We start from the raw sequence: 24,653 nt of genomic DNA, 5'->3' as shown, positions 1-24,653 counted from the left end.
GGCAAAGAAGTGGCAAATGAATTACAATGACGGAAAGTGTACGGTCATGCACATTGGTAGAAGAAATAAATGGGCAGACTATTATTTAAATGGGGAGAGAATTCAAAGTTTGAGATGCAACGGGACTTAGGAGTTCTCATGCAGGATACCCTTAAGGTTAACCTCCAGGTTGAGTCAGTGGTGAAGAAGGCGAATGCAATGTTGGCATTCATTTCTAGAGGAATAGAGTACAGGAGCAGGGATGTGATGTTGAGGCTCTATAAGGCACTGGTAAGACCTCACTTGGAATACTGTGTGCAGTTTTGGGCTCCTTATTTAAGAAAGGATGTGCTGACATTGGAGAGGGTTCAGAGAAGATTCACTAGAATGATTCTGAGAATGAGAGGGTTAACATATGAGGAAGGTTTCACCGCTCTTCGACTGTACTCCTTGGAGTTTAGAAGAATGAGGGGGGACCTCATAGAAATATTTTGAATGTTGAAAGGCAAACAGAGTGGATGTGGCAAAGTTGTTTCCCATGGTGGGGGAGTCTAGTACGAGAGGAAATGACTTGAGGATTGCAGGGCGTCCACTCAGAACGGAGATGCGAAAAAAAAATTTTAGCCAGAGGGTGGTGAATCTGTGGAATTTGTTGCCACGGGTGGCAGTGGAGGCCGGGTCATTGGGTGTATTTAAGGCAGAGATTGATAGGTATCTGAGTAGTCAGGGCATCAAAGGTTATGGTGAGAAGGTGGGGGGGAATGGGACTAAAGCGGAGATTAGATCAGCTCATAATGAAATGGTGGAGCAGACTCGATGGGCCAAATGGCCGACTTTGCTCCTTTGTCTTATGGTCTTATGGGATGCAATACCCACTTGTTGTACTTGTAGGCAGGTGAAGTCACTGCAGTGATGAGGGAAATAAGATGGGATGAATGGCTTCTCTCAGTTTTATCAACTCCAGACACTTGATTTTCTCATTGTCTTTGTTTTTAATTAATACAATTTCAAATCATGAAATAAACTCCAGCGGAATAATGAAAGAAATGCTACAGGCAATGATTTCCGTAATGTCTGAATTACAAAATATGACAGGACAATACACTGAGCCCACCCTCCACCACAATCACCCCCCACATCAAATTCTTGCCCTTAACAATAATATCCATTTCCTCACCTCCCTCTTCTCCTTCACTAACAAAACTCCCAACCCCTGTTCCCCATTCCCAAGGCTTAATGCTGCCTTCCTCTCCCCTCTTGTATACCCCCTCCAGTGTCACATATCCTGCCATTTTCCCAATGTATCATCCACTGCTGTCCCTCCGCCCACCTAACCGGCTCTGTGCCCCCATTTTCCATCTGGCATCCCCGGTGCATTTAGCGGTTTATATTCTGAAATGAGCAGTTGCAGTGCAGTAGCCTCGGATTGCCGAGTGAGTGAGATGGAGACTCCATTTCCAAACATCGCAGCCACACGGGGATCTCTTGTCTGAGTGTGGGGCGTGTATCTGCTGGTCACTGCTGAGCCTGAAATATAGACAGGAGAGTATGATATTGTGTGTGACAAGTTGCAGCACAGACCTTAACCTGTGAGGACAGGTGAACAAAATAACAGACGGTTTGTCCTCATTGCAGGATATGGAATCCCATGAAGAGACGTCCATCATTATTCTCTGAGGTCACTCCAAAACAAAAATATGAATACCAGTTCAGACCTTTAGGGTGATCCACCGTTGGGCTAATGTTTCAGTTTCTGAGTAAAACCATAAGATAAGATATAGGAGCAGAATTATGCTATTTGGGCAATGCAATTGCTGTACCACTTAGACAAATTGGAAGAATGGGCAAAAAGTGGCAGATGAATTACAATCTTGGGAAATGTATGATAATTCATTTTAGCAAAAGGAGCAACAGTGCAGACTATTATCGAAATGGGAAGAAGGTTCAAACATCAGAGGTGCAACGTGACTTAGGAGTCCTTGTGTGAGACTCCCAGAAGGTTAATTTACAGGTCGAGTCTGTGGCGAAGAAAGCAAATGGAATGTTGGCATTTATTTCAAGGGGAATAGAGTATAAAAGCAAGGAGATAATGTTGAGGCTTCATAAGACACTAATCAGGCCACAGTTTTGAGCCCAATATCTCAGAAAGGATGTGTTTTCATTGGAGAGAGTCCAGAGGAGGTTCATGAGGATGATTCCAGGAATGAAGGGTTTAACGTTTGAGAAGCATATGGCAGCTTTGGGCCTGTACTCACTGGAGTTTAGAAGAATGTGGGGCATTCTTATTGAAACCTACTGAATGTTGAAAAGAATAGATAGGATGCATGTGGAGTCGATGTTTCCTCTGGTGGGGGTATCTGGAACAAGAGAGCACAGCCTCGAAATTGAGGGGCAATCTTTTAGAACAAAGGTAAGGAACGATTTTTTTAGCCTGAGAATGCTGAATCTATGGAATGCTCTGCCACAAACTACAGTGGAGGCTAAATCGTGGATATATTTAAGGTGGATGTTAATAGTTTCCTAATCGGTCAGGGCATCAAAGAATATGGTGAGAAGGCAGGTGTATGGGGTTGAGTGGAGTTCGGGTTCAGCCATGGCGGAATGGCAGGACAGCATTGATGGGCTGAATGGCCTATACTGCTCCTGTCTCACGGTCTTACATCTGATGTGGACTTGCCAGAGAAAAGGTGTTCCCAAATTAATGCTTGTTCCTGTCTAATGCTCTTGTAAATTGTCCTGTGTCAATTTAAATCTCTTCCACAAGGGACCATACCTATCCTTGTCGATAGCTGTCCTGAAAGTTAACCAGTTGTGGTCACGATTCCCGAACTGTTCACCCATTGAAAGGTCAGTCACCTGGCCAGGCTCATTCCCCAACACCAGGTACAGTTTGGTCCCTCCTTTTACTAGACTCACACATTGATTTAAGAAACCTACTTAACAGATTCAAACCCATCTGACCCCTTACACTCAGAAGCTCCCAGTTTATATTAGGGAAGCTGAAATTCCCCCATGACACCAACCCTATTATTATTACACTTCTCCTTCATCTGATTACATATCTGCTCCTCAATGTCCCAGTGGCTATTAGGGGGTCCATAGTACAATCCCATCAGTGGGATTGCACCCTACCCATTTCTGAGTTTCACCCAAATGGGCTCAGTTTCTGACCTCTCCATTATGTCTCCTCTGAGTGCAGCTGTGATATTGTCCCTGATAAGGAGTGCAACCCCCCCCCCCCACCACCCCCTTACCTGCTCCTCTATCTTTTCTAGAACTCCAAAAACCTGGCACATTAATCACCCATTCCTGCCTGCCGCTCTGTCAACTAAGTTTCAGTAATGGCTACAACACCATAGTTCCATGTACTGATCCATCACCCTTACCCATAATACTCCCAGCATTAAAATATACACACCTCAAACTATCCGACTCATCCTACCCGTCATTTCAATTTTGCCTTTCAATACCTTCTCTGACGTCTAATTTCTGATCAGATCCATTCCCTACTGACTAGGGACTCTTGTTCTCAGCCCCCTACAAAACTAGTTTAAACTCTCCCAGGTAGCATCAGTGAATCTCACAGCCAGGATATTGGCTCCTCTCCAGTTCACGTGCAAACCACCCCAATCTATCTGCATATTGAAATTCCCGATGACTCTTTTAACACTGCACTGTTGGCATGCATTTTCTATCTCTCATTGTAATTTGTAGACCACATCTTTGCTACTGTTCGGAGGTTTGTACATAACTCCCATCAAGGACTTTACCCTTACTGTTTCTTAGCTCTACCCACAACAATTCTACACTTTCCAATCCTTCGTCACTTCTTTCTAATGATTTGATTTAATTTTTTCCCAACACAGCTGCACCAAGCCCTCTGCCTACCTCCCTGTCCTTTCTATACAATGTGTATCCTTGACATCACCCCAATGTTCATTATCCTTCTCAATTTTGTCCCCCTTTTACATTTCAACTCATCCCATTGACTGCAATTTTGCCCTATCATCAGCCTTTGCTTGCTAGCAGACTCACTACACACTGCCTCTGTTGTTAAACCAACGTCTGGAAGCTCAGCCCTATCACTCCATTTCCCATCCCCTGTCAAATTAGTTCAAACCCTTCTGAACAGCTCCAGCAAAGCTGCCCACAAAGATATTTATCTTCCTTGGATTCACGTGCAACCTGTGAATATTCTTCCACCTTTTCCTTATCAAGACCCAGACGACCCAACATATTGATGCAGCTTCAGAGAAGGCACAACAGCTGCTATATTTCTTTAGGAGCTTGAGGAGATTTGGTGTGTCACCGTGGAGAGCAGTCTCACTGCACACTGTCTCTGTTTGTAAACCAACAACAGAATATTATTTACTATCATAATAAATGATATATTTTCCAATAGAAATAGTAGTATTGGAATATCATTATTTCTAGATGATGGAGCAATGTGGAAAAGGGGTGGGAATGTAGAATTTATAACACGGAAACTTCAAGGTTAAGGTTAAGGTTAAACTTAGGTTAAGGTGGAAGATTGGGCATGAAAATGGGAATTCAGATTTTTAGCAGAGAAATCCAAAATAATGTTTTTCACTTGAAAGAATACAGAACAACACTTGAAACTAAAACTTTATGGTACAGAATTAGAAAGTGTGGATACATTTACATTTTTAGGAATTTGGTTTGATGAAAGACTCACATGGTCAACACATATTAAAGAAATAATAACCAAAAGTAAGGAAGTGCTAAATGTTATGAGGTGTTCAACAGGAAAGGAATGGGGAGCTGGTAGGAATCCCTTGAAAGCAATATATATAGGATTAATAAGATCAATACTGGACTATGGACGTATGGTGTATGGATCAGCATCACACTGTGTGCTCAATAAACTGGATATAATTCAAAGTCACGCATTAAGGTTAATCAGTGGGGCATAAGGACACCAGTGGTGGCAATGCAGGTGGAGTTGGGAGAGACACCTCTGGAACTGAGAAGAATTCAGCTTGTGTTAACATATTGGGTAAACCTACAAGGGCCTGGAGAACATCATCCAAGTAAACAGCTTTTAGATCCATGCTGGGAAAAGGAAAGAAGGAAATTCAGAAGTTTTGCATGGACTATTGACGGAAAAGCAGAAAGGACAATAATTAATAATAAGGCAGTGAGTGATACAGAGCCTTTTCCTGGGCTGTCTCCATGACTGTGTGAAGCACCAGAAGTGGATCCTAAATTATTCAGAAAGAGACAGAAAAATAGAGAATTGATTTTAAATCAAGATATAGTTGAAGCTCATGTAAATAATGATCATTATGTACTGTATATTTACAAATGCAAACAAATGCTTCAAAAATGGCAATGGTAGATTAGGGGTAGGATTGGTAGTGCCTGATTTGAACATGAAAAAGCAGGTGAGGAAAAATGATGATTTCTCAGTGTATACAGGGGAAATGACAGCTGGACTATTCACTTTGCAGTGGGTGGAGGAGGTAAGACCGATGAGATTTGTAATATTGTCTGATTCAAGGACAACAATCAGGACTCAAAAAGATTTACATTTTGAGGCAAGACAAGACATTGTAAGTAAGGTAATACAAACCTTATTTCGACCACATAATAATGTCCAGAAAGAAATGGGATAGTTGAGGAATGCAGGAAAGAGCAGGAGGTGATAACATCAAGATTGAGTTTTGGGCACAGAGTTAAAGTACACTGTTTTTCATGAAGAAACACAATACAGGGAGTTGTGAATATTGTAATCAACAAGACATAATCAAGAGAGGGGTTGATTGATCTTAGAGTTATCACTGAATAAAATTAAATTTAAAATTAACAGCATTTTGCAGAAAGGACTGCAGGATTATTGCATTAAATAAATAGTGCAGTTCCTTAAGAACAGGTCATTTTATAAATTTGATACAAATATAAATAGGGGGTCAAATTTAAAAATGTGTGTCATGATATGATGACCCACACTCTGGTTCTGTAGTGCCGATAATGCACCTTAAAGCTTTTTGCCAACTGCCATAAAAACCTCAGAACATTATCAACTAGTGAAAAGCCCAGATAGGGTTGATGTGGAGAGGATGTTTGTGAGAGTGTCAGGATGTAAGTATACACAGGCCATTCCCGCAATAGGCTGTTTGCAGAGGGAAGACAGAGAAGGGAAACACCAGAGAAAAAGTCAGGCAGACACAGTAAACCAGACCTCCCACCTATCTGTTTCTGTCCTTGCCACCATCGGTTAAAAGGCCCGTCTTACATCTAGCTGGAGAAATGCAGACTATCTACCTCTATTGGTTGAAGGTCTGCAGGTTCCCACTCTCTCTTTTTATCTCCATTGATTTGCACGCAGATCCAACATATGGCTTGCCTTACCAGTGTTCATGGTTTTTTTAAAGTTGGGGGTTGAATCACATGAAAATTTTTCAGAAAGGTTCAGTTCCTCAGCACAGAGTCATCCTGCAAATTAACCATGAGGGAATCCTGCACAAGGATTCGCAAATCCCTTTGCTCCTCAGAATTTTGTATTTTTTGTCCATTTAGAAAAGTGTCAACCATTTCATTTCTTCTACCAAAGTGCATAACCATACACTTTCCAACATTGTATTCCATCTGCCTCATCTTTCCCATTCTCCTAATCTATTTAACTGTTTCTGTATCGTCTCTACTTCCTCAAAACTACCTGCCCCTCGACCTACCTTCATATCGTCTGCAAACTTTCCAACAGATCCATAAAGTCCAACATCCAAATCACTGACATATAAAAAGATATAATCTTTCTGAATGTGGTGGTGTACACCATCTAGTCCACGTGACTTATCTACCTTCAGACCTTTCAATTTCTCAAGAATCTTCTCTGTAGTAATGATAGCTTCACACACTTCATGACCCTGACGCCTGGAACTTCTACCAGACTGCTAGTGTCTTCCTCACTGATGCAAGATACTTATTTAGTGTGTCCACCATTTTCTTGTCCCCCATTATTACCTCTCCAGCATTGTTTTCCACTGGTCCGATACCCACTCTTGCCTCTCTTTTACACTTTATGTATCTGAAGCAACATTTGGTGTTCTCTTTAATATTGTTGAGTAGCTTCCTTTAGCGTTCCATCTTATTCCTCTTACTGACCTTTTTAGTTGCCTTCTGTTGGTTTTAAATGCTTCTCAATCCTCTAACTTCCCACCAATGCGAGCTCAATTATATGCCCTCTCTTTGGCTGTTACGTTGCTTTTGACTTCCCTTGTTCACCATGGTTGCATCATCTTGCCTTTTGAACATTTCTTCCTCCTCAAATCCCCGTCTGAATCATCAGTGAGGCTTTACGGAGGGTTATTTCCCTCTTGGAAATCAACTTTGAGATTCAGCGTAAAGGAGTCTTCTTCCTTCCTTTAGACCTGGTGGCTGGATTTCATAAGCTTGGCTGCAAGTTCCCCAGACTGTTCAGATATTTCCTTGGTCCTCTGCTGAACTAGGGGAATTGACTAGAGAGTGTTGGGACTTGCAGAGCATTGACTGAAGACAGCTTGTTCATCCTTGAGGACAGTCTCTAGAAGGTCTCAGGTTACCTCACACTGAAGGCTGCCCTCTTATTGGTTGTTGGCCATGGGAGAGTCTGAGTCTCAGAACACCATGGCACAAATAAACCCTCTTATGATGACTGGAGCAAGCAATGATTCTCCCCTCCCTCCAGTCCACAACCTGGGACATTTGGCCCACCAGTGACATACTTCCCCAGCGATCTTGACTCTGACACCGGGACCTATCATCGGCAGAGAGTCCAGTACAACCAAGCTGCATGAGTTCGACTGGATCTTGAGTAGTGATGGGCTGCTTATGGTCCAAGGTTGGGGGAGTGAAACTGATGCATAGGGACTAGAATTGGACTGACTCACTTTGATTTCCTGAAGTGGTCCCACCTTCACTCTGCCACACGATTATTGTGATGGATGCACAGATCACTGAAAGCTTCTAAGATCTCAGCTGTCTCTCCCAAGGTGAGGCGTCCTTCAGTTCATTCGTGGCAGTAGAACATGGCCACAGCCTCCCTATTCCAACCACTCTCCTGGGCTAAGATCCAAAATTCAACTGTGTTGTTGGCCATGGACCATAGCTCGTGTTGAATCTTCATCAAGTGATCCGATGCTCGCTGGCTCTGGTGAGGTGATTAAACATCTTCCTCCTCGCAGTCATAAATTCCTCAAAATCCGAGCAGATCTCTGACCTATGTTCCCAATGCGCTGTGGCCCAAGGTAGAGCTCTTCCAGTCCGGAGAGAGATAATGAAGGCCACCTTTCCTTGATCTGAAGGGAACTGGAACAGCTGTTGTTCAAACATGAATGAGCATCGGGTGAAGGGCCACAGCAAGAACCCAAGTCACTGTCAAATCTCTCTGGGGTTGAATGATGTGCTGGCTCTCCTGAGCGACCTTGGCTTCCTCCTTGCGAAAGTTGTTGAATGCCTACCTGGAGTTCATGAATCTCTGAGCCTTGTCTGGTAATCCTCGTAACACAGAGGACAAAAGATTTTGATATCCCACTGGGTCCATGTTGGTTCAATTGTAATGTTACAAGAGTCCTTGATGAGGATGGTTTGGACCAAGTTGCTGGGGTAAATGAAGCAAGGTTCTAAACGCGGTATCAAACTAGATCTGAGCACAAAAGAAATGCTGAATGATATCACCAGTTGGCTCACGATTGAGCACCAAACCTCTGTTCAGCTATTCCTTAAGTACTCAGTTTTTGGTGCCCATACACGATGATCAATTAGCAGGACCATCATGAACCCTTAAAGGGGCCGTGACAGATATCCGTTCTCTCAGAAACTGGTGCAGTTTGGAGTGTCTTGTAACAAAGACTTCTGGCTGTTCACACTTGCCATTGAGAATGCCATGGACATGATCTGTGACATCCCTGTTCCTGGCAGCTGAGATGAAACATACCATCTGTGTGTCTCTATCAAGCCCACAGAACCTCGTCCCTGTTCGTCTGACAAAGGAATCTCCTATCCTCACTTCATTCCCCTTAACCTCTCTCCTCTTCTGAGCCACATCATCAGACTCAGTGCCAGAAACCCCGTCATTCTGGATCCCCCCGGTAGGTCAATTCCTCTCCATTGTATCTAAAGTTAAATACTTATTATTGAGCGGAACAGCCACAGGTGTTCTCTGCACTGGTTGTGCATTTGCCCTCCTTTTCCTGACAGTCACCCAGCTACCTGTCTCCTGCAGCCTTGGTGTAACTACCTCCCTGTAGCTCCTGTCTATCACCTCCTCAGTCTCCCGTATGAGTCAAAGCTCATCGAGTTGCAGCTCCATTTCCTTAATACATTCTCTCAGTTGCTGCAACTCGGTGCACCTGGTACAGATTTGTTCACCTGAGAGACTGGAGTCTCCCAAACTTCCCACATCCCACACAGAGAGCAAAACACTGTCCCTGGAGCCATTCTCACTAAATTACTTTGCCATAATAGATGAGGAATGAACAAATGGGAACAGAAAGAGAGAAACCTTATGGTCTTATGGAAGGTGGTGCAGGGATGAAATGGAGGAAATTCATGAGACATAATCTCCCACACACAGAGCCTTGCTGACTAATCCTAATCAACCCCAGTTTTTTTGAAATAGCTCTTAACCCTCAGAACTTCTCCATTAAGACCATAAGTTATAGCAGTAGAATTAGGCCATTTTGGCCCATCAAGTCTGCTTCACCATTTCATCATGGCTGATCCATTTTCCCTCTCAATCCCAATCTCCTGCCTTCTCCCTGTACACCTTCATGCCCTGACTAATCAAGAATCTATCAACCTCTGCCTTGAATATACCTAAAGAATTGGCTTCCACAGCTGCATGTGACAGTGAATTCCACAGGTTCATCACTCTCTGCTGAAAAAAGTTTGTCCTGATCTCCTTTCTAAAAAAGGCCCCTCAGTTTTGATGCTGTGCTCTCTGGTCATAGACTCTTCCACCATAAGAAGCTTCCTCAACTCTGCCTGCCCTTCCACCTATCTTTGTATCATTTGCAACCCTGCCATAAAAGCCATCAATTCCATTATCCAAATTATTGATATTTTACATGAAGAGATGTTGTCGCATATAGTCACCGGTTAGCGGCAGCTAACCAGAAAAGGCTCCCTTTATTCCTAATCTTTGCCTCCTGACAATCAGCCGGGGTTCTAACCACCCCAGTATCTTTCCTGTAGTACCATGGGTTCTAAGGCAACACCACAAAGTGCTGGTTGAGCTTAGCAGGCCTGGCAGCATCTGTGTAAAAGAGTCAACAGTCCATGTTTCAGACTGATGAAGGGACTTGGCCTGAAACATCTTTTGTTTACTCTTTTCCATAGATACTGTCTGGCATCATCTGGCCTGTAGAATATTTCTTCTTTAGGATGCATCTATTTTGTGCATTCCAATTTTCTCCCAGAATCTCCAGCCATTGCTTCTCTGCCATCATCCCTGCTAGTATCCCCTTCCAATCAATTTTGGCCAGCTCCTCTCAATGCCTCTGAAATTCCCTTTACTCCACAGTAATACTGATAAGTATGACTTTAGCTCACCTTCTCAAAATAATTACAGGGTGGATTCTATCATATTATGACCACTGGCTCCTAAGATTTCCTTTTATTTTAACTCCAATTCATTGCACAACCCCAAATCCAGGATAGCTAATTGCCTAGTGGGCTCTAACACCAGCTGCTCTAAAAAAGCAAGCTAGTAGTCATTCTACAAATTCATTCCCTTGGGATCCGGCACCAAAATGATTTAGTACTGCACAGGCCATTCAGCCCACAATGATGTGCTGAACAAGCTGTAAAGCAAATCAAAACCATCCAGACATCAGTCCCTCCTACTTACGCCTTGTCCATAGCCCTCCTACTTCCTTAAAACAACTGGGAAAGAGATACTCTCTGTCCACTCTATCTATGCCTCTCATAATCTTGAAAACCTCTATAGATCCTGCTTTAGCTCTGATGCTCCAAAGAAAACAAACCAACTTTATCCAGCCTCTCATGATAGCACATGCTCTCTAAACCAGGCAGCGTCCTCATAAACCTCTTCTGCGCCCTCTCCAAAGCCTCAAAATATTTCCTATAGTGGGGCAACCAGAACTCTACGCAATACTCCAGATGTGATTGAACCAGAGTTTTGTAAAGTTGCAACATAATCTCCTGACCTTTGAACTCAATGCCACAACTAATAAAAGCAATCCTTCCATAAACCTTGTTAGCCCCTTATTGACCTGTGAAGCCACTTTCAAGGAATTTGAACTTGGATCCCAAGATCTCTCTGCTCAGCAACACGGTTAAGGACCTTGCCCTTAAAGGTGTACCCTTGTTCCCTTCATAAATAGAGGTACAACATTAATACTGAGGACTTATGCATCTTAATTGCTTTTTGGAGGTCCAATACTCCCTCCAATTTTACCTCAAAATGCCTGAATTTATTTATACACTCAGCACTGATCTCTTGATCCTCCACATCCTTTTCCTTTGTAAAGACTGAAGCAAAGTACTCATTAAGTACCTCACTCCCATTCTCTGCATCCAAGCAGATATTTCTCCCTTTATCATTGAGTGGTCCCACCCTCTCCCGAGTTATCCTCTTACCCTTGACACATGTATATAATGCCTTGGGATTCACCTTACTCCAACTTGCCAAGGACTTTTCATGGCCCATCCTGGCTTTCCTAATTCCCTTTGGTTCCCTTCTAGCTTCTTTATACCTCTCATGTGCTTTGTTTGATTTTACCCTCTGAAGATTTACATACTTTATCTTTTTCTGCTTGAATAATTCATCACGTCTCTGAACATCCAGGGTTCTCTTATCTTTTCATCCCCATCCTTCCTTCTGACAGAATCATACTTTTCCTGTACTCTGTGCAATTGCTCTTTAAACACCCTCCACATATCTGATGTGGACTTGCCAGAGAAAAGGTATTTCCAATTAACACTTCTTAGTTCCTGCCGAATGCCCTTGTAAATTGCCCTATGCCAATTTAAAATTGTTCCACAAGGATAATACCTATCTTTGTGGATAGTTATCCTAAAAGTTAATGAGTTGTCACGCTTTCGTTACCGTTCACCCACTGACAGGTCAGTCACGTGTCCAGGCTCATTCTCCAGTACCAGGAGCAGGGTGGCCCGTACTTTCATTGGACCGTACACATACTGATTTGAGAAACCTTCCTGGATACACTTAACAAATTCAGCCCTATTGGAATCCCTTAAACTCTCCCATGCAGCATCAACAAATTTTGAAGCCAGGATAATGATTCCCCTGCGGTTCTGGTGCAATCCGACTCAATCAACCTGCATATTGAAATTCCCGATGATTATCTTAACATTTGACGTGCTTTTTCCGTCTCCTGTTGTAATTTGTAGACCACATATTTGCTATACTGTTTGCAGGTCTGTTTATAATTCCCATCAGCGTCTTTCACTCTCGCAAATTCTACACCATCTGATCCTATGTCCCTACTTTCTTGTGATTTAATGTTTTACCAACACAGCCACACCACACCTTCTGCCTATATTCCTGTCCTTTTGATACAATGTCTATCCTTGGACATCAAGCTCCCAGCTGTAATCTTCTTTCATCCAGAATTCAGTGATGCCCACAAGTTCATACATGCCAATCAAGTTCATCTAGCCTACTCCATATACTTTGTGCATTCAAATATAACACCTTCAGTTCTGTATTCATCACAGTTTAAAATTTTGTCCCCCTTTTACATTGCAACTCATCCTATAGAGTGCAATTTTACACAAACATCGGCTTCTCTCTAGCAGTCTCACTACACACTGCCTCTGTTTGTAAACCAATGATTTGATCCTCATCCCTTTCACTTCATTTCCCATTCCCCTGCCAAATTTGGTTAAACCCCTCTGAACAGCACTAGCAAACCTGTCTGCAAATCTGTTTGTCCCCCATGGATTCAGGTGTAATCTGTCCCTTTTGTACACCTCATAACTTCTGCTTATCAAGGCCCAGAGGCTCGGAGTAAAGAGGAAAGTTGTAAAGTCCGAGCGGTTGTGAAAGGCCTCAGACTCCATTGTCTGTTGATTGTGCTGTCGTTGGGGTTGCAGTGTCAGAGAATGCAATGTGGTGAGATAAGGAAGGTGAAAGTTTGGGTTTCATGGAATGCCTCCGTTAGTCAATTAGTTACCTTGACAACGGTGACAAAGGTGCTGTAGAGGAAACTGATGATGAACAGAATGGCAAAGGCAGCAACTGTAAGCACATTGTCATCTCCATCCACGTGTCCCTGTTCTTCCTTCCCCTCCTCTCCTGTCAAGTCTGTGCAGATTTCTGAAAGAATTGAGAAAGTGAGAGAGTTAGTTTCTTGTCAATGTTTCATGAAGATCAACATGGCAACAAACTTGAGTAAACTTGAGGACTTGGTTGCTGCCTATTCATTTCATCGATTATTTTCTCTGTAGTTAAAACCTTCCAGATGCTGATGGATCTGCCAGCCTTGAGTGAGTGGCAAAGTTGGTCATGTGTGTTTCTGCCCAATATCTAAACCATGAATAAATCCAGTGAATAGTGTCAGCACTCAACACATTGCTGCAGGTCCCAGGGCATCACTGGCTACATATTGTCCCTTCTTTCTGTAACTCTCCACTTTCTGAATGAGTTCACCAAATGTCTTCACAAAGTAAATAAAGTACCTTTCCCTGTCAATTAACTTTGTATATTTTAAACTGTAGACCAATCCGGAATGTTTAGCCTCTCAAGTAGTCTACACAAGTTTCCAACAAGATCAGACCTGATACAAGGAAGTGTTAACAAGAACTGCAGGATCTCAGAAGTGTTAGTAATTTATTTTTATGTATTTAATCATGAAATTAGTCTGAGTACAGAGAGGAAATTAAGAACCTGGTGGCATGGTGCGAAGACAATAACCTATCCCTCAATGTCAGCAAGACAAAGGAATTGGTTGTTGACTTCAGAAGGAGTAGCGGACCGCACAACCCCATGTACATCGGTGGTGTGCAGGTGGAACAGGTCAAAAGCTTTAAGTTCCTCGGGGTGAATATCACAAATGACCTGACTTGGTCTAACCAAGCAGAGTCCACTGCCAAGCAGGCCCACCAGTGTCTTTACTTCCTGAGAAAGCTGAAGAAATTTGGCCTGTCCCCTAAAATCCTCACTAATTTTTATAGTTGCATGGTAGAAAGCATTCTTCTAGGGTGCATCACAACCTGGTATGGAAGTTGTCCTGTCCAAGACCGGAAGAAGCTGCAGAAGATAGTGAACATCACTATCACAGTGATGCCAGCACATCACACAAAGAAATCTTCCATCCTGGGACTCACTTTACACCAGACGCTGTTGAAGCAGTGCTGCCAGGATAATCAAGGACAAGACCCACCCAGCCAACACACTTTTTGTCCCACCTCCCTCTGGGAGAAGGTACAGGAGCATGAAGATTTGTACGGCCAGATTTGGGAACAGCTTCTTTCCAACTGTGATAAGACTGCTGAACAGATCCTGACCCGGATCTGGGCCGTACCTTCCAAATATCTGGACCTGATTTGCAATACCTTATTTTCCCTTTTCTATTTTCTAATTATGATTTATAATTTAAATTTTTATTATATTTATTTTGATTTGTTCTTCAGGGAGCGTGAAGCACAGAAACAAATATCACTGTGATGATTGTACGCTCTAGTATCAATTGTTTGGTAACAATAAAGTAAAGTAATATATATTTGCACTTAGAGTTAATGAGAAAGGACTTGCAGGTAGTCTTGCGTGTTTTAGTGATGTGAATCACACTGTTGTAGGATCAACTATCAATTGAAGGTTGACAATTGGAGTTGTCGGCCACTCTGTCCATGGGAATCTCTGCTGCAGAGAAGCCAGTGACCCAACTTCTTTCCATCTCATCTGGTGGGGAAGGGTAACTTTAGAAGGTTCCTATTGGGAATGGACTTTTTTTTATATGATGTTTACTGGGAATATTATACTCTTACACCATCCAGGCCAATACTTACACCACTAGAGATCTCTCTGCATCTAAAATATGAAGGATTTTTACATTTAGAAATGAAAGGGAAATTGTGGAAAGTATTCAGCAGGTTAGAGAACATTTATGGACAGAGAAAGGGATAACATTGAGATAGCATCACAAGTGTACTCTCTACTATTGCTTCAGCACTAGTTCTGTGCCTGGCTGAGTACTGTGCATCTCTCTGGTTTACTGGAACTCAACAACTGTCTGGTGTCCAGTTACATTCCACAATGCCTGCTCCAGTGAAACTCAGTTCCTCCAGTTCTGCTGACAGATAGACTTGCTTCATGTTTCTGAGACGCTGGTGAGCAAACATTGATCCTGCAGTCATTATTTCATCATTCCCTCACTGACAAGGCCGGCATTCCTTGCTCTGCTCCAGCGGACCGATCACAGAGCAGTGAAGAGTTTGGTGTGGGACTGATGGATATGGGTAAACAGGGTAGGAAGGCCAGTGTCCTTCACCAAAGAATTTCAGAGAAATAGTTTGTAATCTCAAACTAGAATCCGGCACAGTCACCTCGGGTTGTGTGTTCACGCCATTGTCCTGAGGCTTGGGAACAGACTGTAGGTCAGTGATCCTGGTACTAGTACTGAGGGAGTGCTGCACTCTCACACATCTGTCTGAGATGTGACAGAGGGGCCCAGATGGGCACTTACTGATGGACAGACAGACCTTGTGTTGGTAGTTTGGAAGAGAGTCAAGTTTTGAAAGCATCGGATGAACTCTGATTCTTTCCCACTCTCTGCCTCTACATTATTAATCCACTCACACAACTACAACAATGCCACACTTGCCGTTACCTATTGACCTTGCTTGGCCCTGGGTTGTGGCTGTGGCAGAGGATGTCAACAGTGGAGTGAATCTCAGAATCATACCTTGAATGATTTTCACATCCTGCCTGACGCTGGTGTTGGAGGGGGGATGAGACACTGTGCATCTGAAAACTGAGCCTTCCTTCCACTCCTCTGTGCTCACAGTCAGGACGTAGCTGGCAATGAAAGTCCCCGCCTGTTCCAGAGCAGTTGGTCTCACACTGATGTTGGAAGAGATCAGAGAGTCTCCTTTCTTCCAGGTGATGGTTATTTGGTTCGGGTAGAATCCAGAGGCAACACACTCGAGGGTGACCGTGTTCCCACTCTTGGTCTCTCCCCCGGGAGGTGGCAGCAGTCTGACTTTGGGAGCTTTTGTCTCCACTGGAACTGATGAGCAAACAATGGAAATGTCAAACATTTTTACTGAGGTAACAACGTTGTCCATTTTAATCGCTGACCTCTTGCCCACCTTTGGTATCTTTTGTCCGTGCTGATACTGGTGAGGTTGAAGAAGGTTGTTGGGCAGAGCAAGTGTACTCCACCCCACTGGCCCACTCCTCCACACTGGTCTGGAGTTGGCTGATCACTGTGTCTCGGGTTCCTTCCTCTCTCGGTTTTTTGGTCACATTTGCTTTGATTTTCTTCCCCTCGTTCACCTGCCAGTGGATTTGGACCTGGCTCAGATCAGCACCCACAATCATACACACCAGAGTAGCGGTCTGGTTGATCCACATCTCTTCAATGGAGGGATTTTGGATAAAGACAGACAACTCTGTAGATGAGAAATAGAAAATTTACAAACTGGACAATATCTGCTGTCAGCTGGCTTGACAACTTCAGCTCAGACTTATCCTGAAGCTCAATTTGTACAGAATTGTACATTGGAATGAAATCAGGTTTGTTTGCAGAGTGGGTTGCTCATCTCTGCTTACAACCTTTGACTGAGAAAACAAAATCAAACATCAAGGAGCTGATTTCCTTGGGACCCAGTCGGGTCACAGCAGGGACTGCAGGACAGTTGCCCAGCTACGTGACATTTTGCTGCTGGAATGCCAATGAAATATGCTATTGGAGCTGCGAATTGCAATGAGAGATGCAGTTTCTCATTAAAGACAACACTTTCTGCAATCTTCTTGTCTTGGAGCATGTGAGAGTCTGTAGATCCATTTCTGACAGTGACCTGAATCAAAGAGCTGCCTCATATCTGTTCAGACTGAGCCTTGGATTCCTCCAGATTGAAAATTCTGATGCTGACTTTCGGATCTCCCATGAAAAATCTCTCCTTTCATCTCTGTAACTTGTTTGCCGCAGTCAATGATCTCACTTTGTTCCAATTGTCCTGTTCACTTCATCTGTTTCCAGCTCTACACTTCAAACCTCCCTGCCGTTCTACTTACCGTGGAGTCTGCTTTTCATTTGCTGGACACTCATAGACACGGCTTTGTGTCCCATCATTCACATCATTAGTAATATCAGCGAATAGTTGCAGGACCAACAAAGATCATTGCAGGACACAGCTCATGATTAAATCCTGCTGGGTTCAGTACCCTGTCACATGACCCAGTGATAATGGAGTTGTCGATGAATAATTGCAAACAATTTCAGTCCATTAGTCTACAGCAGATCCAGGCATGGTGTGGGGGCAGCCACCTCAGGCGAACATCGGGCAGTCACTGGGGAGCTGAGCACCGTGATCACTAAACACGAAATAGCCCACCAGGATTTGAACCAGGGCATCTTGAGGAAATTTTTGAACAACAACCACTAACATATCTCATGTGGAACCAGAGGAGCCAACACTTAACCACTGTTATACCACCATCAACAATGGTTACCGTGTCAGCCCATGGCCAAATTTTGGTAAGGCTGATCACCTGGCTGTACTTCAACTCCCGGCATACAGGCAGAGACTAAAGTCCACACTGCTGGTAGTGAGGACCAAGAAGGTTTGGTCAAGGAAGGCAGAATTGCACTTACAGGACTTTGAGTTGGTGAACTAGACAATATTCAGAGACTTATCTTCAAATCGAAATGAATACGCCACAGTTGTCACCAACTTCATCAAGACCTGTGTGGATGAGTGTGTGCCTTCAAGAGCATACTGGACATAACCAAAGCAAAAGTTGTGGATGGACCAGGAGATTTGTAGTCTGCTGAGGTCTTGATCTATGGCAGTCTGGGCTGGTGATCCAACATTAGACAAGAAGCCCAAGTATGACCTGCGGAAGAGTGAATAAACTCATCTGGGTCAAGATGATGCCAGAGTGCAATGCTCCCTCGGTCAATCTCTTCCAGGTAGCTCATGAAAATATCCTTTTTTGGTCTTTTACGTCTGTCTTTATCCTTAAATATGTTTCTGGGACTGTCAGAGTTAGAGACTGTGATTTTGATTGGAGATTGTTTCAGCGATTCAGCGCTTTGCTGTCTTCGTGAAGATTCCGAGCATGTACTCAGACGGCCTCGACGTGATGAAACTTCAAGATGATGATTGACTCCATTTCAGCATTTAAACCGTCCATTAAGCGAGCAAGAGTTTCAGCACCAATTGCCTGTCTTCTGATCGCTGCTAGAGATGGATTCTGTGAGCGGCCTGTTGCTGTGTGGCTCGCTGTGACAGGCGGGTCAGCCTCTCTGCCTCGTGTGGTGTCCCTCTCTGCTCTTTCAATGAATGTCGGTGATATCAGAGATGGTGTTGTGGCTCTGTGTTTATGGACTGGACTGTTGTGTTTATGGACTGTGGACATTTTCAGACTTATCATTTTATATTCTGTGTTTTTTATCACCCGTTCCTTTTTCCGTTTTGTTGTGTGAGGGGAGGGTGTTGGGGGTCGTTGTTCTGTTAGTTTTTTGTGTGGGGGAGGGGTTGTTTTTTGGGGGTTGATGTTCCTGTTCCATTCTGTGAAGGGGAAGGAGGATATTGGGGGGGGAGAGGTTAATGGTCGGGATGCCGTTTTTGTTGTTGGACGGGGTGGGTTTGATGTTTCCCTCTGAATGACCTTCATATTCTTTCTTGTTTTCATGGCTATCTGGAGGACACAAATTTCAATTTTTACGTGGATACAGGCTTTGATAATAAATGAACCTTTGAACAATTCCAATTGAACTTAGAGAAGGAATCAGATCCCCTTCAGCTCTGGCAGACTTTTCAGGCCATTACTTCCTACAAGATGAAACCCAACAACATGAATGGCAGTGATACTTCATTCCCAGATGAACTCAATGCCATTTAAGCACACTTTGAAGGGGAGAATAAAACTACATGTGTGAAAGTCCTAGCAGTGTCTGACGACCCTGTCATCTCTGTGTCGGACACCAACGTCCAAACAGCTTTCAAGAGGGTGAACCCTCACAAGGCATCAGGCCCTGATGGTGTACCTGGTAGGGAATTGAAACCCTGTGCCAACTAACTGGTGGGAGAGTTCGGGGACATCTGCAATATCTCAATGCTGCAGTCAGAGGTTCCACCTGTTTCAAAAGAGTGAGAATCATACGAGTGCCCAAGAAGAGCAGGCTGAGCTGTCTCAATGACTGTTATCCAGTTGCACCTACATCTACTGCTTTGAGAGGTTGGTCATGGCCAGATTCAACTCCTGCCTAAGCAAGGACCTGAACCCACTGCAATTACCCTATTGCTACAATAGGTCTATAGCAGATGGAATCTCACTTGCTCTCCACTTAGCCTTGGATCACCTGGACAATAACAATACCTGCTGTATGTCAGAATGTTGTTTACTTATTACAGCTCAGCATTCAACACAATCATACCCTCAGTTCTAATCTACAAGCTCCAAAACCTGGGTCTCTAGCCCTCCCTCCACAACTGGATCCCTTGACATCCTCACTGGGAGACCACAGTCAGTGTGGATCTGAAAGAGCATCTCCTCCTTACTGACAATCAACACTGGGGCATCTCAAGGATGTGTGCTTAATCCACTGCTCTACGCTCTCTGCACCCATGACTGTGTGGCTAGGTACAGCTCAAGTGGCATTTATAAATTTGCTGATGAACTATTGTGGGCAGAATTTCAGGGTGTTGAGGAGGCATACAAGAGAGAATAGATCAGCTGGGTAAACGGTATCTCAATAACATCCTTGCATTCAACATCAGTAAGACAAAGCAATTGATTGCAGGCTTCAGGAAGGGGAGGTTGTGGGACAACACATCAGTTTTCATTGAGGGATCTGCAGTGGAAAGGGTGAGCAGTTTCAAATTCCTGGGTGTCAATATTTCCGAACATCTATCCTGGCTCCAACATACTGATGCAATAACAAGGAAGGCGTGACAGTGGCTATATTTTAATTGGAATTTGAGTAGTCTGGGTATGTTGCTAAAGACTATCACGGATTTCTACAGATATACCATGGAGAGTATTCTGATTGCATTACCATCAGAAAAAGCTGCAGAAAGTTGTAAACTCAGCCAGCTCCATCATGGACACTAACTTCCCCAGTATCAATGGCACCTTCAACAGGCGATGGCTCAAGAAGGCACCATTCGTCATTAAGGTCTCCCACCACCAAGGACCTGCCCTCTTCTCATTGCCACTTTCAAGGAGGAGGTACAGGAGCCTGAAGACACACTCCACATTTGAGGAACAGCTTCTTCCTCTCCTAAATAGACAATGAATCCATGAACATTATCTCACTATTTTTTCTTCTTGTTTTGCACTACTTATTTAATTTATTTTTTATATTTACTTCATATAGGAATTTATTGCTTTTTATTATTAAGTATTGAAATGTACTGCTGCAACAAAACAACAAGTTTTATGACAAATGGCAGTAATATTAAAGCTAATCCTGGTAGAAGGGGTTGGTCACCATGGACTGAAAATCACCAACCACACCTCACGTCTGTACTTATGAATTACTGTCTCTCTAAACACACCAGCATTGTGGAATACTCACAATGATACCTTTTTGTATTTCCTCTATTCATCTTTGCTTGGTAACACTAACACTAATCCTCTCATTGGGTCGACCTGGGAGGAACATCTGTTCTCAATCACCATCCGGGAATTAATCTCTGACCCAACAATAAAGCTGCTGTGTTTGGCTCAAGTGAGAAATACAAAACACTCGACATTGAATCAGAACTGGTGTCACAGTTCCAGTCGCTTGAGCACAAACGTGTATAAGGAGTACAAGAATACAAGAGCAAGGAGGTGATGCTGAGGCTTTATAAAGCACCAGTGAGGCCTCACCTTGAGAATTGTGAACAGTTTTGGGCCCCTCATCTTAGAAAATATGTGCTAGCATTGGAGAGGGTCCAGGGACGGTTCACAAGGATGATTCCAGGAATGAAAGGGTTATCATATGAGGAACGTTTGCTGGCTCTGGGTCTGTACTCACTGCATTTCAGAATGATGAGGGGGGATCTCATTGAAACGTTTCGAATGTTGATAGGCCTAGTCTGAATAGATGTGTTCCCCATGGTGGGGAAGTCTAGGACAAGAGGGCACAGCTTCAGGATAGAGAGGCGCCCTTTCAAAACAGAGATGTGGAAAAATTTCTTTAGCCAAAGTGAGGTGAATTTGTGGAATTTGTTGCCACATGCAGCTGTGGAGGCCAGATGGTTGGGTATATCTAAGGCAGAAATTGATAAGTTCTTGATTGGACATGGCATCAAAGGTTATGGGGAGAAGGCCGAGAACTGGGGTTGAAATGGAGTTAAAAAAGGACCAGCCATGATTGAACAGTGGAGCAGAATCGATGGGCCAGATGGCCTAATTCTGCTCCTACGTCTTATGGTCTTTTGGAGTTCTGCAGAAAGTTAGGCACATTGTGGATCACATAACATGTTCTGTGTCCTGCATAGAGTAAGGGAGATTTTGTTGAGACACACTGAAGGTGAGGTCCTGTTCAAAGGGCACCGATGCCAATGATCCCTTTGAAGGTCTCCCTGTGTCTCTCTCTGGGTCTGTCTGTCTCTGCTTTAGCCACTTAGATTGTCCTCTGCCTTCCCTCTTCAAACATTCACACAGTTTCTTTATTTGCATAGTTCTGAATTTATCCTTTGTCTCTTCTTGCAATTCTCTCTGTCTCAGTCTCCACTGAACTCACAAGAAGAAAAGAAAACAGGAGAAAATGTAGACCACCAGATTCCATGCTCTGGGCTGAGATTTCTGGGGATTTGTTCCCTCTGAGAGAAGAAACTTCTCTGCACCTCAGTTTCAAATATCCAGCTTCTTATTTCGTATCTATGTCCCCTTATTCGTTCCTCTCTGACAGGTGACAATCTCTCAACATCAACCCTCTTGTGCCCCTTTTGTATCTCATATGTTTGAGTCCAGAAATCCTGGATTCTTCTAAACTCTAAGGAATGTCTGGCCTCGGTCACTGTCTGACAGTCACTTCAGTTACAGAAACAGGCCCTTCGGCCCATCCAGTATTTAAACTGCCCAAACCCATTGACTTCCACCCAGATCATAGCCATTCATACCCCACTCATTCATGTACCTACACTCCAAATTTAGCCTCAGGAATGTCTTATACAACTTCAACATAACATCCAATCTCCTGTACACCATCCCTAGATCTGTGAAGGCCAATTGCAACACATCACACTTAAGTCCCATCTGCCATTTTTCTGCCTATTGAGCTCTAGAAAAGTACAGCCCAGAGACAGGCCTTTCAGCCCATCTAGTCTGTGCTAAGTCATTTAAACTGCTAAGTCCCACTGACTTGCACCCAGACCATCACCCTCCATACCCTTCCCATCCATCTAACCATCCAAACTTCTCTTAAACATTGAAATCAAGCTTGCAAGCATCACTTGTTCTGGCAGCTCATTCCACACTCTCACAAATCTCTGAGCGAAGAAGTTTACCTCATGTTCTCCTTCAACATTTCACCTTTCACCCTTAACCTATGATCTCTAGTTGGCGTTCCTCCAAACCTCAGTGGAAAAAGCCTGCTTGCTTTTACCCTATCTATACCCCCGATAAATCTGTACACCACCATCAAATCTCCCCTCAATCTTTTACGTTTCAGGGAAAACAGTCCTAAACTTTGTAATCTTTCCTTATAACACAGTTTCTCCAGTCCTGGTAGAATCCTTTTAAACTTTCTCTGTACTCTTTCAAGCTTATTTACATCTTTCCTGTAGGTTAGTGATTGCACACTGTACTCCAAATGAGGCCTCACGAATGTCTTATACAACTTTAAGATAACTTCCCATCTCCTGTACTCAGTACTTTGACTTATGCAGACCAATGTGCCAAAGTTTTGTTTATGATCCTATCTACCTGTGTCTCCATTTTCAATGAATTATGGACCTGTATTCCCAGATCCCTTTGTTCTACTGCACTCCTCAGTGTCCTATCGCTCACAATGTAAGACCTACCCTGGTTGGTACTACCAAAGTGTAACACTTCACACTTGCCTACATTAAATTCCATCTGCTATTTTACCATCTGGTCTAGATCCCACTGCAAGCTCCAATAGTCTTCCTTGCTGTCCGCTCCATCCCCCAATCTTGGTGTCAATTACAAATTTGCTGATCCAGTTAACTATATTACCATCTAGATCAGGGGTGGCCAACCTTTTACATTCCATGCGTCAATTTTTTCACGCACGAGTTCAGATGCGCCATACAACTCTTGTACCCCCATTAATTTCTTGTAACAACATGTTAATATAGACATATTTAGCATTTTTATGTGATATATTGATTTAATATAAGAACAAGATAAAATTTATTTACCTTAATGAGACTTTTAAGTCTGTTTTGATTTTGTCAAGATTTTAATGTTTGGAGATAAATTAATTACTGAGAGCAGCAGAGAATTCTTCAAATTAGAATCAGTCAATCGTGACCTCATTTTGCTTTTAATCAATTTCTTGGCTGAAAATGCTTGTTCATATCTGTAGGTCTTTCCGAAACAACATATATAATTCTGGGCAAATTTTCTTAGTTCTGGAAAATGTTCACAGGGTAATGATCGCCAGAAGTTAATCATGTCAGAAGCATTTGGGACTGAGGGAAGCTCATCAAATTTCATGTTCAATAATGAATTTGTTTTCAAGTCAATAAGTTCTATACTTGTGTTACTAGGCATCTTCATGATCTTTGTTCAAGTGAAAATGGGTTTATAAATGCAAGTATGCAGTCTACTTCTTTAGCTAAGTCATGAAAACAACTTTCAAATGACTCTTGCAATAACCTGATTTTTTCAATATATTTTGTAAAATTGCCATTATCTTCAGCACATTCACTCTGCTCTTTTAAGTGTGGAAACTGGCTCAAATCCTCATTTTCTAACTGAGAGGTGAACAGTTTTAACTTCATCTTGAATGCATTGATTTCATTTACTAAGCTAGGAAACAATTTGTTCTTACCATGGAGTTTCAAATTTAGATCATTGAGATGCTTTTAACATCAACTAAAAATGCTAAATCAAACAGACAATTGTTAAAAGGGCTCTTTCCTCAGGCAGCTCATTTCTTTCTTCTAGAAAATTATGAACAGTATTTTCAGTTTCCAAAATCTACTCAGAACCTATCCTCTAGAAAGCCAGCGCACCTCATAATGAAGGACAAGATCGCCATATTAAACATCTAACATTTCACAATATTCTCTGAATTCTCATCTGTCTAATCCTCTTGCTTTAATTTTATTCACACATTTCACAACCAGTAGCATACCATGCTGAAAATTTAAAGTTTTTCCACACAGTGACTCGGTGTATAATGTAGTGGTATTTTAGTAGAGGACAACCTAAAAAGTTTTCAAGCAGTAGTCCCAGCGGCTTTACCAATCATTACCGGCGCTCCATCAGTACAAACGCCAATGAGTTTACTGGAATCTAGTTGTAGATTTTCTAGGCATGATTTTACTTTGTCAAA

At 43.0% G+C, this 24,653-nt stretch overlaps 1 long non-coding RNA gene and 1 gene segment (V, D, J or C); one reads left to right on the top strand and one right to left on the bottom strand.

Moving 5' to 3' along the window:
- Positions 1-24,653, top strand: part of LOC140716614 (uncharacterized) — a 101,589-nt gene that overhangs the window by 47,261 nt on the left and 29,675 nt on the right. The window lies entirely within an intron of this gene.
- On the bottom strand, positions 1,217-16,571 carry LOC140716230 (immunoglobulin heavy constant gamma 2-like). The segment is given in 4 exon segments: positions 1,217-1,506; positions 13,140-13,282; positions 15,870-16,193; positions 16,276-16,571. Coding segments are annotated over 4 exon segments (744 nt in total).

The sequence above is a fragment of the Hemitrygon akajei genome, chromosome 25 (genome assembly GCF_048418815.1).
Source record: "Hemitrygon akajei chromosome 25, sHemAka1.3, whole genome shotgun sequence".
In the NCBI taxonomy this organism is placed as follows: domain Eukaryota; kingdom Metazoa; phylum Chordata; class Chondrichthyes; order Myliobatiformes; family Dasyatidae; genus Hemitrygon; species Hemitrygon akajei.
This window is presented reverse-complemented; position numbering and strand designations above follow the sequence as displayed.